The 15,638-nt window shown below is 43.5% G+C and overlaps 1 protein-coding gene across 2 annotated transcripts in view; it reads right to left on the bottom strand.

Moving 5' to 3' along the window:
- The window catches only part of KDM4B (lysine demethylase 4B), a 374,991-nt gene that overhangs the window by 94,749 nt on the left and 264,604 nt on the right, over positions 1–15,638 (bottom strand). For both annotated transcript variants that reach the window (XM_078669809.1, XM_078669808.1), the window contains exons 12-15: positions 6,445–6,665; positions 6,149–6,343; positions 4,642–4,756; positions 389–567 (exon numbers count right to left, since the gene is read on the bottom strand). In XM_078669809.1, the coding sequence (XP_078525935.1) occupies positions 389–567; positions 4,642–4,756; positions 6,149–6,343; positions 6,445–6,665 (710 nt within the window). The remainder of the gene's footprint in view (positions 1–388; positions 568–4,641; positions 4,757–6,148; positions 6,344–6,444; positions 6,666–15,638) is intronic.

Below are 15,638 nucleotides of genomic sequence, written 5' to 3'. Positions count from 1 at the left end.
TAAGGGGCCTAAAGTGGCACGCGAAAGGGTGCCAGGCAAGTCAGAGGAACAAACGAGAACTTGAAGGGGACTGGTAAATGTACGTTAGGGTAGCAGGGTGGCAAACAGGAGAACTGGGCATGCAATCAAAAAACTGTTGGCAGTTGAGCAAATCTGAGCAGCAGCTGATGGAGAACAAGCACAAAGATACGTGGTTGATGGAGAGGAACACAAGTATGGATGGAGAGATGAACACATCAAAACAGGACGAGCAATCTTGGATCAAGAAAAAGGTGAAAAACATTTTGCAGAGGATGTGCACATTCTTTGTCACTCCCATTCATAGTCTTTCCAAATCTATAGTAGGAGATGTTGGTAAAGCTTGAATGTTGAAGAGCTGTAGACAAACCTGCTGATATGGAAAGAAGAGAGAACAAATTGAACAATAAGGCTGGATTAAGGCTGCTGCAGCATTGAATCTCTTCTCTGACAGGAAGTTTGGTGCCTTGTTTTTCCAGAGGTGGGATAGCAAAGATTTTAGGGTTTCTGGATCACTGACGTCCTCTTCTCCTGAGAGAGAGAGAACTTCTAGGAACAACAAAAATAGAGCATGTTAATTTAATTGTCTGAGGATACGCAGAAAGATATTTGGATCTAGCACAACAATGAAAAACGATTAGACAAACTGCAGCCAATAGATTTTTCTCCCTTCTGGTGGAGGAACAGTTTTACATCATGGGTATCTTCACTAAATTCCTGCACTGATTCTCGTCGCCCTAAGAGAGACATCTGAAGCACATGTCTCCCGCAAGGCATCATATCTGTATTCCTGGTTCTACATTGTGTTTCATTGAAGTAATAAACTTTAGAATAAGTCCCTGCTCCATTGGGCTCCCCAGTAAACTTAAACCATGTAGTTAGATTATAGATCTGGTGCAAAAGCGAGCAAAATGAAGGTTAGGTAGCATCTTTCAAATCCTATCACTGTAATGTTTTGGTTGAGCCTAGGCAGCGCTTGTGCACGTAATGTTCTTAAAAAATACAACAAATAGTACTTTGAAATGTCCGGAAGAACCTGTTGAGGGAAAGGAACTTACTTCCTCAAAGCACACCTCCGTCTTTCAAAGCACTATTGTTTCAATTTTTTCAGTTCCTTTGAGCATCTGCCATCCACGTTATGGGTAGACACAGCAATATGCCTTGCTGGTAGTTCTCTTATTTTCTTCTCTTCGCTCACAGTTAACTACAATGCTCTGTATCTCTTTAGGGTATGACTACAAGCCCCTCTACCCCAGCAGTCCATGAGGCATAGTCATATCAAGGTAGGACTACGTAAATGTGTTGTCCCTGGGCCTTCCGGACTATTTACTGAACCGCTTACAGGTAGTTCAAAATGTGTCTGCTAGGTCCGTGCTTATGGTCGGACCCAGGTCACACATGTCTCCCCACCTTAGATCCTTGCACTGGTTACCAGTGAGACAAAGGTTCTAAATAACACTGGAGCCCCGTACATTAGGAACACATTTCAGCCCTACAAACCGCTTAGAACGCTGCGATCATCATCTCCGCAGCTGACAATTGTGCCTAAGTTTTGCCGTTCTTCCAAAGGAGGTCGCTCCTTTCAAGTAGTAGCGGCAAAATTATGGAATAGCCTTCCTTTTTCCCTTAGACAAGAACGTGATCTCCTCAGCTTTAGGTGAAGCTTAAAGACCTGGCTTTTTCAACAGTAGTGCAGATTAGTCAGCTACAGCTGGTTGTTCCTTCATCTATTCTTTTCTGGGGTAAAGAAAGCGCCAGGACACTCCTTGGAGTAGCCGTGCGCTTAACAAATTCCCCTATAACATAACATAACATAACATAGTATTGCCAAAGCATAAGTATGTTCCAGAAGTTTTAAGAACATTACGTGTTTATATGTTGTATGTCATATGGTGTCCAGTTTTTTTCACGAGTGTTTTTAAAGTCATATATCTGCATCTAACTATGCTTTCTCACAAAGGAGACGTCTGATGTGTTTTATTATGTCACATTAGATTAAAGCACTAATTAATTATTATCTCGAAGGACATCGACTATAGAGGAGTACATTGTTCGGATTACCTCATTGGGTATGGACCTGCCCACGTGAGAGGTGGGCAGGCATTATGTACTAACTTTTCAATCTGTTTTATTCCCTGAACAGATATTACGAGTCAAAGACTAAACCGTATGTATTTTAAATCGGGTGCTCACACATTAGGTGTGCATCCACACTTTATTATAGGTGTTCACAAGAAGTGGAACGCATGGGGCTGTTCCCCATGTGATCTTGAAGTAGAGGTTTAGGGGATACCTCGAAACATGTCGACCTAATATTAGGGACCATGTATACATAACAGTTATATATTTTCCCTACTATTTAACCCCCTTTTTATCCATACCAACTAGGAGCAAGAATAGAACATTAGCTCACTACCTAGGTATTTTTAACATCACTTTCACCACTCCACGAACACTCCACTACACATTTCTTCACAAAAAAGTGCTCCTATGTAGTTCGGCAAGTCGCAGCACGCCCCAAGCAGCAGCTGTTTGGGATGGCCCCAATGATGAAGCATGTCACCTAGAGGCAACCCTGGGTGAGTGAGGAGACTCAAGAAAATAACTTTCTTTTCTTTGGACAGGGTTCTTGGGTTTTTTCGCGCATTCAGCGGAATCCCCATTCCCTTGGTTAGGTTTTTTGGATCTGACATTTACAGATTTTTTGTGAACTATAAATTACTAGCTTCATAACTAAGCGCTTTGGTGCTGTCAAAGAGAAATTGTAAAGGGAAATCAAACAGACTAGAATCATACCTAGTGCTATTTGTGCCAACTACTTCCATGACCTCGTTACTTCTGTGACTCCGTCCTAAGAGACCTATCAGCACTACTACTTATCTATTCTCCCCAGCAGGCATATATGCCTGTGGATTTGTCAAGTAGTTAATCTATAAAATGTCCACTATCTGATCCGTATTTGGTACCCTCTTGACAGATAATTCCCTTCCATCCTTAACACCTGTTATCTCTCTCCTAACTATCGCTTTGTCGACTTTCGTCACTTCTCCCATAAAGCAAATAGCAGTTATTTACATTGTTAATTCTTTATGTGCTACGTTTCATCCATTCAGTTCCACTTCGATTGAGCTATTGAGTAGTTACCTTCTTCCCCTGTCCGGTACGGTTACTATTCACAATGCCGCAATGGCTGAAATCTCCCCGTCAAATTATTTCCCTTCTGCCTTACTACTCTAAAATGCTTAAGGGCCTAGTCTTCGATTGTCTTACCTGCTCAAAAAGGCGCTATAATCCACTGAGTTCCTGTTTCCAATCACTCAGTTTCATTGAAAACTGCACAAGTGTCATAAACACCTGTCTTGTTTCCCCTCTACTTACTGGAATAATTCAACATAGTTCATCACCATTCCCTTGTTTCAACTCCCTACTTTTGGGTAACATTAGTACCGGCTCAGAGTTCCTCTCCTTACCTCTCTGGCTCCACCTCCCTTCTTTCCTTGTTCTTCAGAACCTAGGGGCGGTCTTAGGTCGACCTGAAGCCTCATTTTCTTTCTTCACACTATATCTTTGGAGACAGCTCAGCTTCTTGACTTTTCGTACCAATTATATGCAGATTACATTCTAATCTCTTCCTTCTTTTTTGCCCTCCTATCTTGTTAACTCCAACATGAAGCTGAATTCATTCATATCTACCACAAAGCAAATCCAAATATTGTTCAAATCTGACCATGTTTTCCACACCAGCAGAGCCACCGTTACATCCTATTATTGGTTCTGTTGCAATACACTGCCACTTATCTCAGGTAAAGTTACAAACTGCCCTACACACAGCTTATTTAATCTCCCAAGTCTCTTGCTCGCAGCTTAGTAGATCTAAACTGGTTAGTTTGCCAAGAAGCACTTACACCTCTACAGGCCACTCATCATTTTAGTCTTTGAAGTCATCCATTGCACTGCATCTCCTGAATTATCTCACACTCTGATATGTTCCCACTTGCAGGCTGAGATCTGAGAGCCTGGCTACCTCTGCATCACCCATGCTTAGTCTATATTTCAATTTTAGAGCCTGCTCAGACTCCTTCATCCACACTATTCCATCGCCAGTACTAGCATTGAATACGCTGAAATAGCTCTTTAACTTGCTAGAATGTCATAAGGATAGTTTTTTTATTCTCCTGCATATAATCATCATGCACAAAGGCTGTCAATATGTATGTCTGTAATATCTTTGTACATCCAGTTATTGTCTCACTAGCCAAAGTTAAGACTTTGGACATGATGCACTTTTACAAAGAAGAATGCTCTATGTTGCTGTCACAACTTGAACCAACATTAAGCTTTTCTGATAGAACGGCTACTGAAATACATCAACTGCTTAAGCAGAACCCATTCTAAAAGTCTGAAGTGATGACATCTTTTTATGAATTGTTTTTGATTGTTTCTGCACTGAAGGATGAAAAGCAGAGCATGCTGCACACAACGCCTCTATTTCACGCCATGCATACTGCCCTTCATTAGAACCCTGTTCAGTGAGGGCCATCAAACTCTACATCAACCATGCTGTCAACCAATCACTATAGCCCACTTATCTGCACTTATTCCCACCACTTCCAGGAACATCACCTTCATCACTTGAAGCTTCCTGTTTGAGAACAGAGTTTGGGGAACGAGTTGGAGGTTTTCCCAGTGGATGGCGTCGGCTCTTTGTAATCTCAAACTTTGCAAATGTGCTGGGTACCTTAAAAAAATAAAAACACAGTGGTATGGTATGCTTATCGGAAATTTATGGACAGGATCATCAAGACACTAAAAGTTATGCAAAGAACAATGTGTTAATTGTGTCTTCGTACTGTGAAGTAGAATAGGTATCCAGGAAGGGTCATACATGCAGGCTGTTTTTCTTTTGTAGGAGCTGATAAATTCACATAAGTCCTAGTGTGGCTGAAAATGACCAAGTAAGCTGTCATGGCACAGAGGTAAAGGCATGCTCATGTTTTGAGATGGAAATACTCCTTGAAATGGCCTCGGATTAAAATAATAAACTGAGTTATTGGAAAGAAATACTTGAGTGTTTCATGTGAGCTTTAATAGAGGCAGAAATGAAAAAGTGCCTGAGAACTTTCTTTATAGCATGTAGTGAGACTGGAAGAGTAGAAATGCCAGAACTACATGCATTTTTACTAGGGAGATAGGCATTCCATGGTAAGTTTTATGTTGCATGCAGTGAGGCACAATAGGCTAAACCAGGCTTCTCCGACGACAAGCCCTTGAGCTATTGGTCGCTCTCTAACTACCTGCAAGTAGCTCTTTTGTGTGCTGCCAATCCTACTCAATTAGATGCTTTTGCATGGCTGAAATAATTTATGTATACCATAATTGAGTTCATAATTCGAGATGAAAATGTTTATTTTCTGAACTAACAAGCTGACATTTTATGGAAAATGGATGAATTTCCACTATATACCTAAACACGATATTTGAGTGATAAATCATGTGGCATTGAGGAGACTTTTTTTTACAAATGTTATTACCTTGGTAACAGAGGCACTGCAGTTATGGCTGTTATGTATTAGCCATGTAGAGGCATTTCATATTGACAAAGCCTTTTTAAATTACATTACTGCTGGCAGCCATGCCTGATGCACTGAGGTGATCACTGGTAGTAACCCTGCATATGGTGGCTACTAATGTATATAGTCTGATGAGTACACTACCGCAGTGCTACTAATATTCATAGCCAATAGTAGCTCTCATTACAGAAAAGGTTGGAGACCCCGGGCTAGACATTCCAGATGATCTTCATTGTATGGAATGCATTGGAGGGTATGTTTTAGATGGTATGCAAGGGAGGAATAAGCATTGCAGGAATAATTTTACTGCAAGTAGTCATACTTTCAAATAGAGTAAACCTACATTTCTTGAGCTGCTATTTTTTGCATGTGGTGCAGGAGTTTAAAATGCCATGGAGGTTATTCATTAAATCCATTACCTTGTGGGGTGGGAAGAAAGGCTTTATGTACATCTAAATGTATGAGGCGGCGTTTCTCTTTAGGTCCAGTAAGCAATAAGACACTAATCATGACAGCACCAACCTCCGCACTGTTTCCCAGGGCTAGCAAATGTCTTGTACCTTGAGGTCACTAGTCTCACTGGCTCCGTCCGAGTTTTCGGCATCTCCCAGCTCATCGTTGATGCTAAGGTTTTCTGTAAGTTCGTCCTCTGTGCACGGCTCTCTCTTCTGTGTGGCAAAGCGCTCAAAAGCCTCCTGGCAGGATAACTGTTCCTTTTCAAATGCCACCTTCTTAGCCTGTGGGACAGCACATAGCTGCGAGAAATAAACAAATTTAAAAGAGCTTGTCGCCAAATTCAGAGGACACAGCGTTGGAAAATGATTGCACACAAATTTGCAGGTATTGGTGTAATTACCTCTGCAGTAGGTGAAGCTGGCATTTGTATGTCTGTTGCTGGGTCTGCTGTTGGGCTAGTGCGGGCCTTCAATGCTCCACTCTTCGGAAGGTGTGGTTTGAGGCGCTGGTTCTGACACCGCTTCTTCTGCGGCAGCTCCTTTTTTATACCCTTTTGACTGATGGTTTTCAGTGGATGATTTTGTACTTTCAACTTGGGCATCTGACTGGAGTGTATTGTTCCTGAAATATAAAAGGAAAGTTACTCTCCGTAGTAACTCTGTCTTCTTATTCCTTTAATCTCTAGAGTAGTATTCTTGAATGAAGGTACTGCGATGAGCAAATACACATGTTAAAGAACTGTGGTTGTAGTCTGCTGTATTGCAGGACTATACATGAGAGAATAAACTCCATATAAGCAAGAGCAATGACAATGATAAGCAGTATCTTTCAGATTTAAAACAAATAACAAATGTATAGAAGAAATTCAAAAAATCATATTGGGATTTTAAAAATCGGATATTAACACCTTGCAGCATTGCTACAATAAACGTATTCATTTTATACAATGTAAAAGAGGAAAAAAAAGAATTGTCTCTAAGAGACAAACATCTGTGAAAAAGCTACACTGTCACTTTAAGGCTGCTCTTACTGACATGGAGCATAGCAACAGCACCTCAGTACATTTTGAGAGGTGGCTCAAGGATGTAGCCTTAATATTTCTGCTTCTATTCCTGAGGCTTCAAAAATTGAGTTGAAATGGATTGGTGGAGGTCCGTGATCCTTCTACACAGTTCCTTAAAAAATAAATAACTACCTCACTTACCTTGTATTTTATGTAGGGGGAAGGCTGGCCACTTCTGGGTTTCTAAGAGGGACATCCTTTGGCTGGCACTGTGAAGAAGTGTGGCTCAATGGTTAGAGCGGCAGACCCTGATGCAGAGGTCTGGCCCGGGGCCAGGGTTCAATTCCCACCTCGGCGGGTCTTGGGCTCAGTTTCCTTGGACCTGATAATTCTCGCCTTGGTGCCTATTCTAATCATGGGTCCCACTCTGCAACTCTGGGCAATAGCTTGCTTAATCTCCACAACGGCCCCAACAGCGCTGGGATGCCTGGCTTCACCTTGGGGGTGCCCAGGAGTGGGCATTTCACAGGGAAAAGCCAGGAAGGGTTCCACAGCGGTGTGCGTACAGCGCCAAGACGCCTCAGGGTATAAGTGCGCTATACAAGTACGAATTCATTTCATTTCATCACTGTGTGCTAGCTGTCTGTAAGATTCAAAGTTTTCTGTTACGTTTTTACCCACCCTGTAAACAACTATTCGTAGCATGTAGTGCTGCAGATTTACACTCTCTGAACGCTTCTGCCATGGTTTAGGAAAGAAGACTAGTAAGTCTAATGTTTGATTTAAATGGAAACAGTATATAACTTTTGGCAGAAACATTGGGTGTGTGCTTATTCTGTTTTTGTTGTGGAATTCTTCAAATTACGTTTCCTGAATTGCGAGTGCAGGTATTTCGCTGACTCTTCTGAGTGATGCAGTAGCAACTAGTGTAGGAAAGTGGGTTTCTGTTGCAGTACCCCCCACACTTTTTGCCTGATTTCTGATGCACTTTGACTTGATGACCAGGGAAGGCCTCTAAGGGCTGCAGCACATATTGTGCCACCCTTAGAGGCGCGGTCCTGTAAAACACACACACTGCCATTGTAGGCTGTGTGTTTTGGTGCAGAGAAAAGTAAAGAATCAACATGGCACACATACCTATATGCCATGCCTACAACCCACTGCCTATGGTATAGGTTAAGACACCCTTCTAGCTGGGTGCACTATACCACTGGTGAGGGTGCAGTTGCATGAGCACTGTACTCCTACAGTGTCTAAATCCATTCTTAGACATTGTAAGGGCAGTAATGCCATAAAGAGTATATGGTCTGGGAGTTTGTAATCATGAACTTCACAGCACCATAATGGCTTTACTGAATTATGGGAAGTTTGGTAGCAAACTTCTCAGCATAAGAAACCCACACTAATACCAGTGTGGGATTTATTGTACAATGCACCCAGAGGGCATCCTAGAGTTGCCCTCTGAAAAACGACCAGCTTCTGGTGGGTTCCCTGACTGGTAAATACCAGCCTACCACCACGAGACATGTTTCTGGCCCTCTGGGATGGGAGCCTTCGCCCCCTGGGCTCAGAAACAAAGCCTTTCCTGGACTTAGGTCAGGAAGAGCCATCTGTGGCCAGGGAGCTTCAAAGGCCTTGCCGCCTTTGTAACGTAAACCCTGGCCTCTTCTGCTATCAGGAACAGGCCCCCTTCCTGTCTCACCCCTTTTTCAGCGGGAGGACAGGTTGTAAAAATGTTAACAGCCCAGACTGCGTGCCCACCTCTGCCAACCCTACCCCTGAGGTGGGGGAGGTGAGGTAAAGCCTACTCTTCAGTGTTAGGGATTTGCCCACTCCCCCACATGGGGTGAGCACACCAACGGCGTAGTCACTCTAAGGTCAGTAGCCCATTGGCTACTGACCTCGAGACCCCTAAATACAGTATTTAGGGGGCAGCCTTAAACCCAGAAGAGAGATTCCCGCAACCTACGAAGAAGGACGAAAGAAGACGCACAGCAGAGGAGACTGCAGAGAAGAACTGACTTGGCCCCAGCTCTACTGTCTCATCTGCAGTTTCCAGAGATCCTGCGCCAAAAGTCGCCTTGGCCTCCAAGCAGCAACCTCCAGAACCCCTGGGAGGACTGACTGCCTTCAATGAAGACCAGCTCTCCTTTAAACAGCAGCTCTGTTCAGAAGAATCTCCAAAGAAAGACTCAGAGCCTGCTGAAGACAGAGAAACCCAGCGCCTGGGACCACCACTGCACCGGTCGCCCAGGGCCCGAGTTGCCCACTGGTCCTAGCGAGGTCCCCCAGCAGTTGACCCCTCCAGGACTCCACGATGTTGCCTGCAGCCTGTGCACGGACACCCCACCCAGCTGCGAGTGTCCCTGTAAGATGAAATCCGACCTCAAAAGGCACCCCTGCATCCAGCCCACTTGCGCCCTGGATAAGACAACCCGAGGTGCACCTACGTCCCGAGCCCTCCAACTTATATGCCCAGCTGTTGGTTCCTCCTGGAAGACTTCCTTGACCGAGCCTGCAGCCAAAATCTAAAACCATCAACCTCCATTGAAACCAACAGGGCACCCAACGCCAAACCAGCACTCTGCACCTGGTTGCCCCTGTGCCGCTGTAGGGGCACCTTGTGTGCTGACTCGGACCCCCTTTGCTCTGAGCTAAACCCTAGGAGCTTTGCTCCCACATTCAAGTGACGTGTCCCTGAGCAGCCACCAACCAGAGGCCCCCTATTCCCCATTGGATAACATTGGGCCTCAGCACTCTGCACCCGGCCACCCTAGTGCTGCTGAGGGTGCTCTTTCAGTACATCCTTGACCCTGGGGGAATCTAAAAAGAAATTACAAAATATCTGCATAGTACATTCGACTGTTTATGAACATTTTACTTACCTGTAACCAAACCAATTGCATTCAACTGTATTCAACTGCATCAATCTTGCAAAGTACTATTAAACTTACCTGTGCCTGGCCTTGCTTGGTTCTAAAAATAAAATACAACTAAACATTATTTTTACACAAAACAAATTGGTCAAAGTTCAGTCTTTGAGTCTGTGAAATCATTTCATGCTTGAGCGTGTACAATAAATGCTTAACACTACCCTTTGATCAAGCCTTACTGCTCGCCCACACTACCACAAATAGAGAGTAAGGTATTATCTACTTTAGCCTCTGCCTACCTTTCAGGATCCACTGGATTCTCTGCCGTTTATACCTTTCTTTGGTATAGTTTATACAGAGCCAGATTCCTACAACAAGGAATGTGCTTTCCACGTTGGAAACGGTATTTGACATTTATGCATTGATGTTAATACAATATTAAGGTTTCATGCTCGTACAGGAGGTGTACACGTGGTGGAAAGAAAATGCTACTTACCCAGTATGCATCTGTTCTTGGTATGTAGAGCTGTAGAGTCACATGCTGTGAATAGCCTGCCATCTAGTATTGCGTCCAGATGTTTGCACTTTGTTTTTGTTTGAAGAAGTCACGAGGTAGTTGACTCCTCCTTTCGGTGATAGTGCACATAGGCATCGACTCCATTGTTAGATTGTTTGCAGCAGAGGGTGATAATGAAGTTAGTAAGAGTAGTAAGAGATGTCCATGTATGTATGTATTTAAGTAAGATGTAACTGCAACAGGTATAGGTACCCGGGGAGGCGGGTTTGGGTGCATGTGGCTCTACAGCTCTACGTGCCAAGGACAGATGCATACTGGGTAAGTAGCATTTTCCGTTCGAGGCATGTGAGCTGTAGATCACATGCTGTGCATGGACTAAAAAGCAGTTATCTCCCTAAGCGGTGGCTAACCTGTAGCTTTTGCAGTGGTCTGAAATAGTGTACTTAAAACTGCTTGGCCCACACTAGCTTGCTGTCTTGCTAATACATCTACACAAACGTGTTTTGTGAATGAGTGAGGTGTAGACCATGTTGCAGCTTTCCAGATATCATCTATGGGTATGTTTCCTAGAAATACCAGAGAAGCCCCTAGTTTGCAAGTGGAGTGTGCTCTAGGGGGAATTGTTAAAGTTCTTTTTGCTTTTGTATAGCATATTTGAAATGCATTTGACTATCCACCTTGCAATGCCTTACTTTGATATTGGATTGTGTTTATGTGGTGGAGCAAAAGCGACAAAACATTGTTTTGCGGAAAGGTTTTGTCCTTTCTATATAGTAAAGAATAGCTCTTTTCACAAGTAAAGTGTGTAAAGCACGTTCTGCCACAGAATCTGGTTGAGGGAAGAACACAGGCAACTCAACAGATTGGTTGATATGAAAGGCAGAAATTACTTTAGTAGACATTTAGGGTTGGTCTGCAGAACCACTTTGTTTTGATGTATTTGTAAGAATGGTTCTTGTTTGGTTAGTGCCTGAAGCTCACCCACTCTCCTCAGAGATGTGATAGCTATGAGGAAAGCTACCTTCCAAGTAAGAAATTGTGTTTCACATTTATGCAACGGTTCAAAAGGAGGACCCATTAGCCTGGTGAGGACAATGTTGAGCTTCCACATTGGAGCAGGTGGAAGTCTTGGAGGAATGATTCTTTTAAGCCCCTCCATAAATGCTTTGATGACAGGCACTCTAAAAAGAGACAGATGTTGTCTGTTCGGTAGGTATGCAGCTATTGCAGCAAGATGTAAGCATATGGGAGAGCATGCTAAATTGGAAAGCTGCAGATGTAGTAAATAGCAAATGATGTTTTGAACTGAAGTGTTCAGTGGATCTATTTGATTGTTACTGCAGTGTATCACAAATTGCTTCCACTTTACTGCATAGCATGCTATTGTGGTAGGCCGTCTAGCCTCTCTGATAATATTTATACAGTCTGGTAGAAGATTAAGATAGCCAAACTCTAAAAATTCAGGCTCCAGATCACAAGGTTCAGATTCCTGGGATCTGCATGTCATATTTCTCCATGGTTCTGAGTGAGCATATTGGGAGTGAGGTGTAGTTTTTGGTGGGTAACTACTGAGAGCTCCAACGGGGTTGTGAACCAGGGTTGTCGAGCCCATGTGGGAGCAACTAGGATTAATGTCAGGGACACCTGTCTGAGCTTCGAACCACTAATGGAATGAATGTGAGAGGTGGAAAAGCGTTGGTAAATATCCCTGACCAATTCATCCATAGTGCATTGCCCTTGGACAATGGGTGTGGATGTCTGGATGCGAAGTTTGGGCATTTTGCTTTTAGGTTTGTGGTGAACAGATCTATGTCTGGAAAGTCCCACATTTGAAAGAATGCAGGAGAACTTGAGGGTGGAGTTCTCATTCGTGGATCTGTTGTCTTTGATGACTGAGCAGATCTGCAATCTGATTGTTTACTCCTGAAAGGTGTTATGCTAGGAGAAACATTTTGCGATGTATGGGTCATGTCCAAATAGTCTGTGATAGGTGTGACAGCTGGAGAGAGTGTGTCCCCCCTTGTTTTTGTATGTAGTACATTGCGACCTCGATGTCCTTTTTTATTTTCTCCAGTGAGGTGTCAACTGCTGGACCAAATAGGTGTTTCTTGTCAAAAGGTTGATTAAGAATGGAGGCCTGTACCTCAGGTTTGAAACCCAATATTCTTAACCATGCATGTCTGCGTAGCAACACGCTTGTGTTTAATGCACGTGCTGCTTTGTCTGCTGCATCTAATGCACATTTGATGGAGGTATTGGTAATGAGTTTTCCTTCTTGTATGAAATCATTTGCCTTAGCTTTATGCCCATCAGGCAGACATTGGATACATTTTTCCAACTCATCGTAATGAGCTCTATTATATCTAGCTAGCAAAGCCTGAGCATTGGCAAAGCGCTTGTGATTAGCTGCCTGAGAAGCTACCCGTTTACCAGAGGCATAAATTAACTTGGCTCTTTATCAGGAGGAGGGGCCTCACCTGTTGTTTGTGAATTTGCTTTTTTACAAGCATTAGAGACCACTAAAGTCTATAGTTGCCCCTTGATGTAACAAGGATCAGTAGGTGCTGGTTAATATTTTTTCTCAACCCTTGGCGTGAATATTCTTGCCCTGACAAAGTCCTTAAAAACCTCATCTGCATGCTTAAGCATCCCCTGAAGCATTGCTAAAGTGTGTGTTGTTTTTTGAGTGGAGCTTAATGTCTCGAATAAGAAGTCCTCTTCTAAAGTTTCTTTATGTAATTCCACTCCATGATAGTGAGCAACCCTATTAAAAAGCTCAATATAACCTATATTGTCATCAGGAGGTGGTGGCCCAGATGGATACAACTCAGGATCAGTATTATAATCCTCCCATGGATCAACATCTTGTAGCCTGTTGTCTTCCCCATACCCACCCCCTCATCCTGTGGGTCAGGTGATAGTGGTGGTCGTGAATAAGTGGGGGTAATAAGTAGGTGAGGATTAGTAGATGAAGGAGGTGGAATATAAGGTGGTGATGGGTTTGTACCCATATTCATTTTCTTTAGAGGTATATGATGCTCATCTTGATGTGCCAATTTCCTTTTTTCCGGTAATTTGGCATGAATATGTCCAGTACCTGGGTTGAAAACCAGTTCTTTTTGGTCCTGATCCGGAGTTGAAACATCGAACCGAAAATCTTTTGTTGGAGTGTTTTTCTCTTTAGTTGTAATTTTTGGCATCGGAAGTTTTGGCTCCGAACTCTTCGGTACAGAAGATTCAGGTTTGGACAAAGTTGGAAGATTGGTTTTCCGCGGCGAGGATTTCGAATCGGTGCCGCTAGGGGGCTGACTCGATCCCGAGCTGGAAGGTTTTTCTTTGTGTTTCGGCACCGGGAAGGGGTGCTCGAAACTTTTTGTCGGTGCCGATCTTGACCCGTAGGCAGAGGAAGGACCGGAGCCTTTTTAGGTTTTGGTTGTTGGGGCAAGGGGGGGTTCTGAACTCATGGTACGTTGACCCGGTGTAACTTGCTCCTCTTCTTCCATGTTGGAGTCGGCTTCGGACATGAAGACATGTTCTTCTTCCTCGACTTCTTGAGAGTGTTCTTGGTTGGAGTCTTCTCCGAAGATGTCCAGTACGGAGCTGCGTTATTTTTGCATTTCGTGACATCGAGCCCGACGGTCACGGAGCTTCTGCTACAATCGAAACGATCTGCACACGTCGTAGTCTTTCTCATTGTTTTGCGGGACAAACAAAGATTGCACACTTCGTGCAGGTCAGTGCGCCGAAACGTGGCGCGAAACCCGGGACAGAGCTTTAAATGAAGTCCATTCCATCGACTGCTAGCGAGCCCGGCACGGGTAGGCCCTATGGCCCTCCACGAGTTTTCCAATCGAATATTTTTTGGTTTGAAACGATACGTGGAGAATAGGAAACAAGATCGAGAAACAATACCATCGAGGGTAGGGGATTGTGCGTTGAAGGGAACACAAGAAACGGTGCCGAACTGGAGCGCATCAATTCACATCCAAACCCAATGGCGGCAAAAAAACAATCTAACAACAGAGTCGATGCCCATGCGCACTATCACTGAAAAGAGGAATCACCTACCTCGTGACTGGAAAAGACTTCTTCGAACCAAAACAAAGTGCAAACATCCGGACCCAACACTAGATGGCAGGCTATGCACAGCATGTGATCTACAGCTCACATGCTTCGAACTGACTCTTTTAAGTCTCTCCATTAATGCTTTTATGACAGGTTAATGAAAAAGTGATAGATTTTTCCTGTTTTGTAGATATGCAACAATTGCAGCTAAATGCAGTCTTATAGATGTGAATTCCAAATATGCTTTTTGAAGATGTAAAAAGTAACATACTAGTTGCTGTTCGGATGGTTAAGAAGGGTTTATTTTGTTTGCAGCTCAGTAATGAACAAAATGTTTCAATATTGCTGCATAACAAGCCCTTGTTTTTGGTCTAATGGCTTCCTTTAGAATGTCCATAAATGTTGGAATTAATTGTAGTAACTGAATTCTAAGACCTCAGGAGCCAGACTGCAAGTTGTGCTACATTGGGGTGCCTGACTCTGCCCCCACTGTGAGCTAGAAGACTTGGAATGTTGGGAAACTTCTTGTGATATACGAGGGACAGTTCCATCAGGGTTGTGTAGCATGGTTGACGTGCGCATGTTGGGGATATGAGTATCAGTTAGGGAAGTCTGTCTGAGTTTCCTCCATAGTTCATTGCCCTTGGATTGTGGGTGTGGATATCTTGATGCAAAGTGTTGGCTTTTTTCTTATTTCCACAGTGGCAAAGAGATCTATAGTTTGAGTCCTCCACCATTGGAAGCATGTTGGTAGGACTTAAGTGTGGATTTGTGATTACTTCCTGCTTAGTAGGTCTGCTAGGAAGTTGTCCACCCCGATATGTATTGTGCCCGGATGTGTATTTTGTGTTTGATGGCCCATTTCCACTATGATTTGTGCTAGTAGAGATAGCTATAATGAATGTGTCCCTCCTTGTGTTTGGATGTAGTACATTGCAGTCATATTGTCCGTGCGTAGAAAAACATTCTTTCCTTTTATGTTGGGTAGAATGCTTTGAGGACTCATTTATGACTATTAGTTCCAGCACATTGATATGAAAAGTACGTTGTCCTGCAGACCAGTGACCCTTGTCTGTAATGTCTTGCATGGAGCACCCCAACCCATTAGTAATGCATCTGTTGAGATCGTCACCTGT

Source organism: Lissotriton helveticus, chromosome 12 (assembly GCF_964261635.1).
Source record: "Lissotriton helveticus chromosome 12, aLisHel1.1, whole genome shotgun sequence".
Lineage (NCBI taxonomy): Eukaryota > Metazoa > Chordata > Amphibia > Caudata > Salamandridae > Lissotriton > Lissotriton helveticus.
The sequence above is the reverse complement of the archived record's forward strand: the minus strand, read 5'-3'. Positions and strand labels throughout refer to the sequence as shown.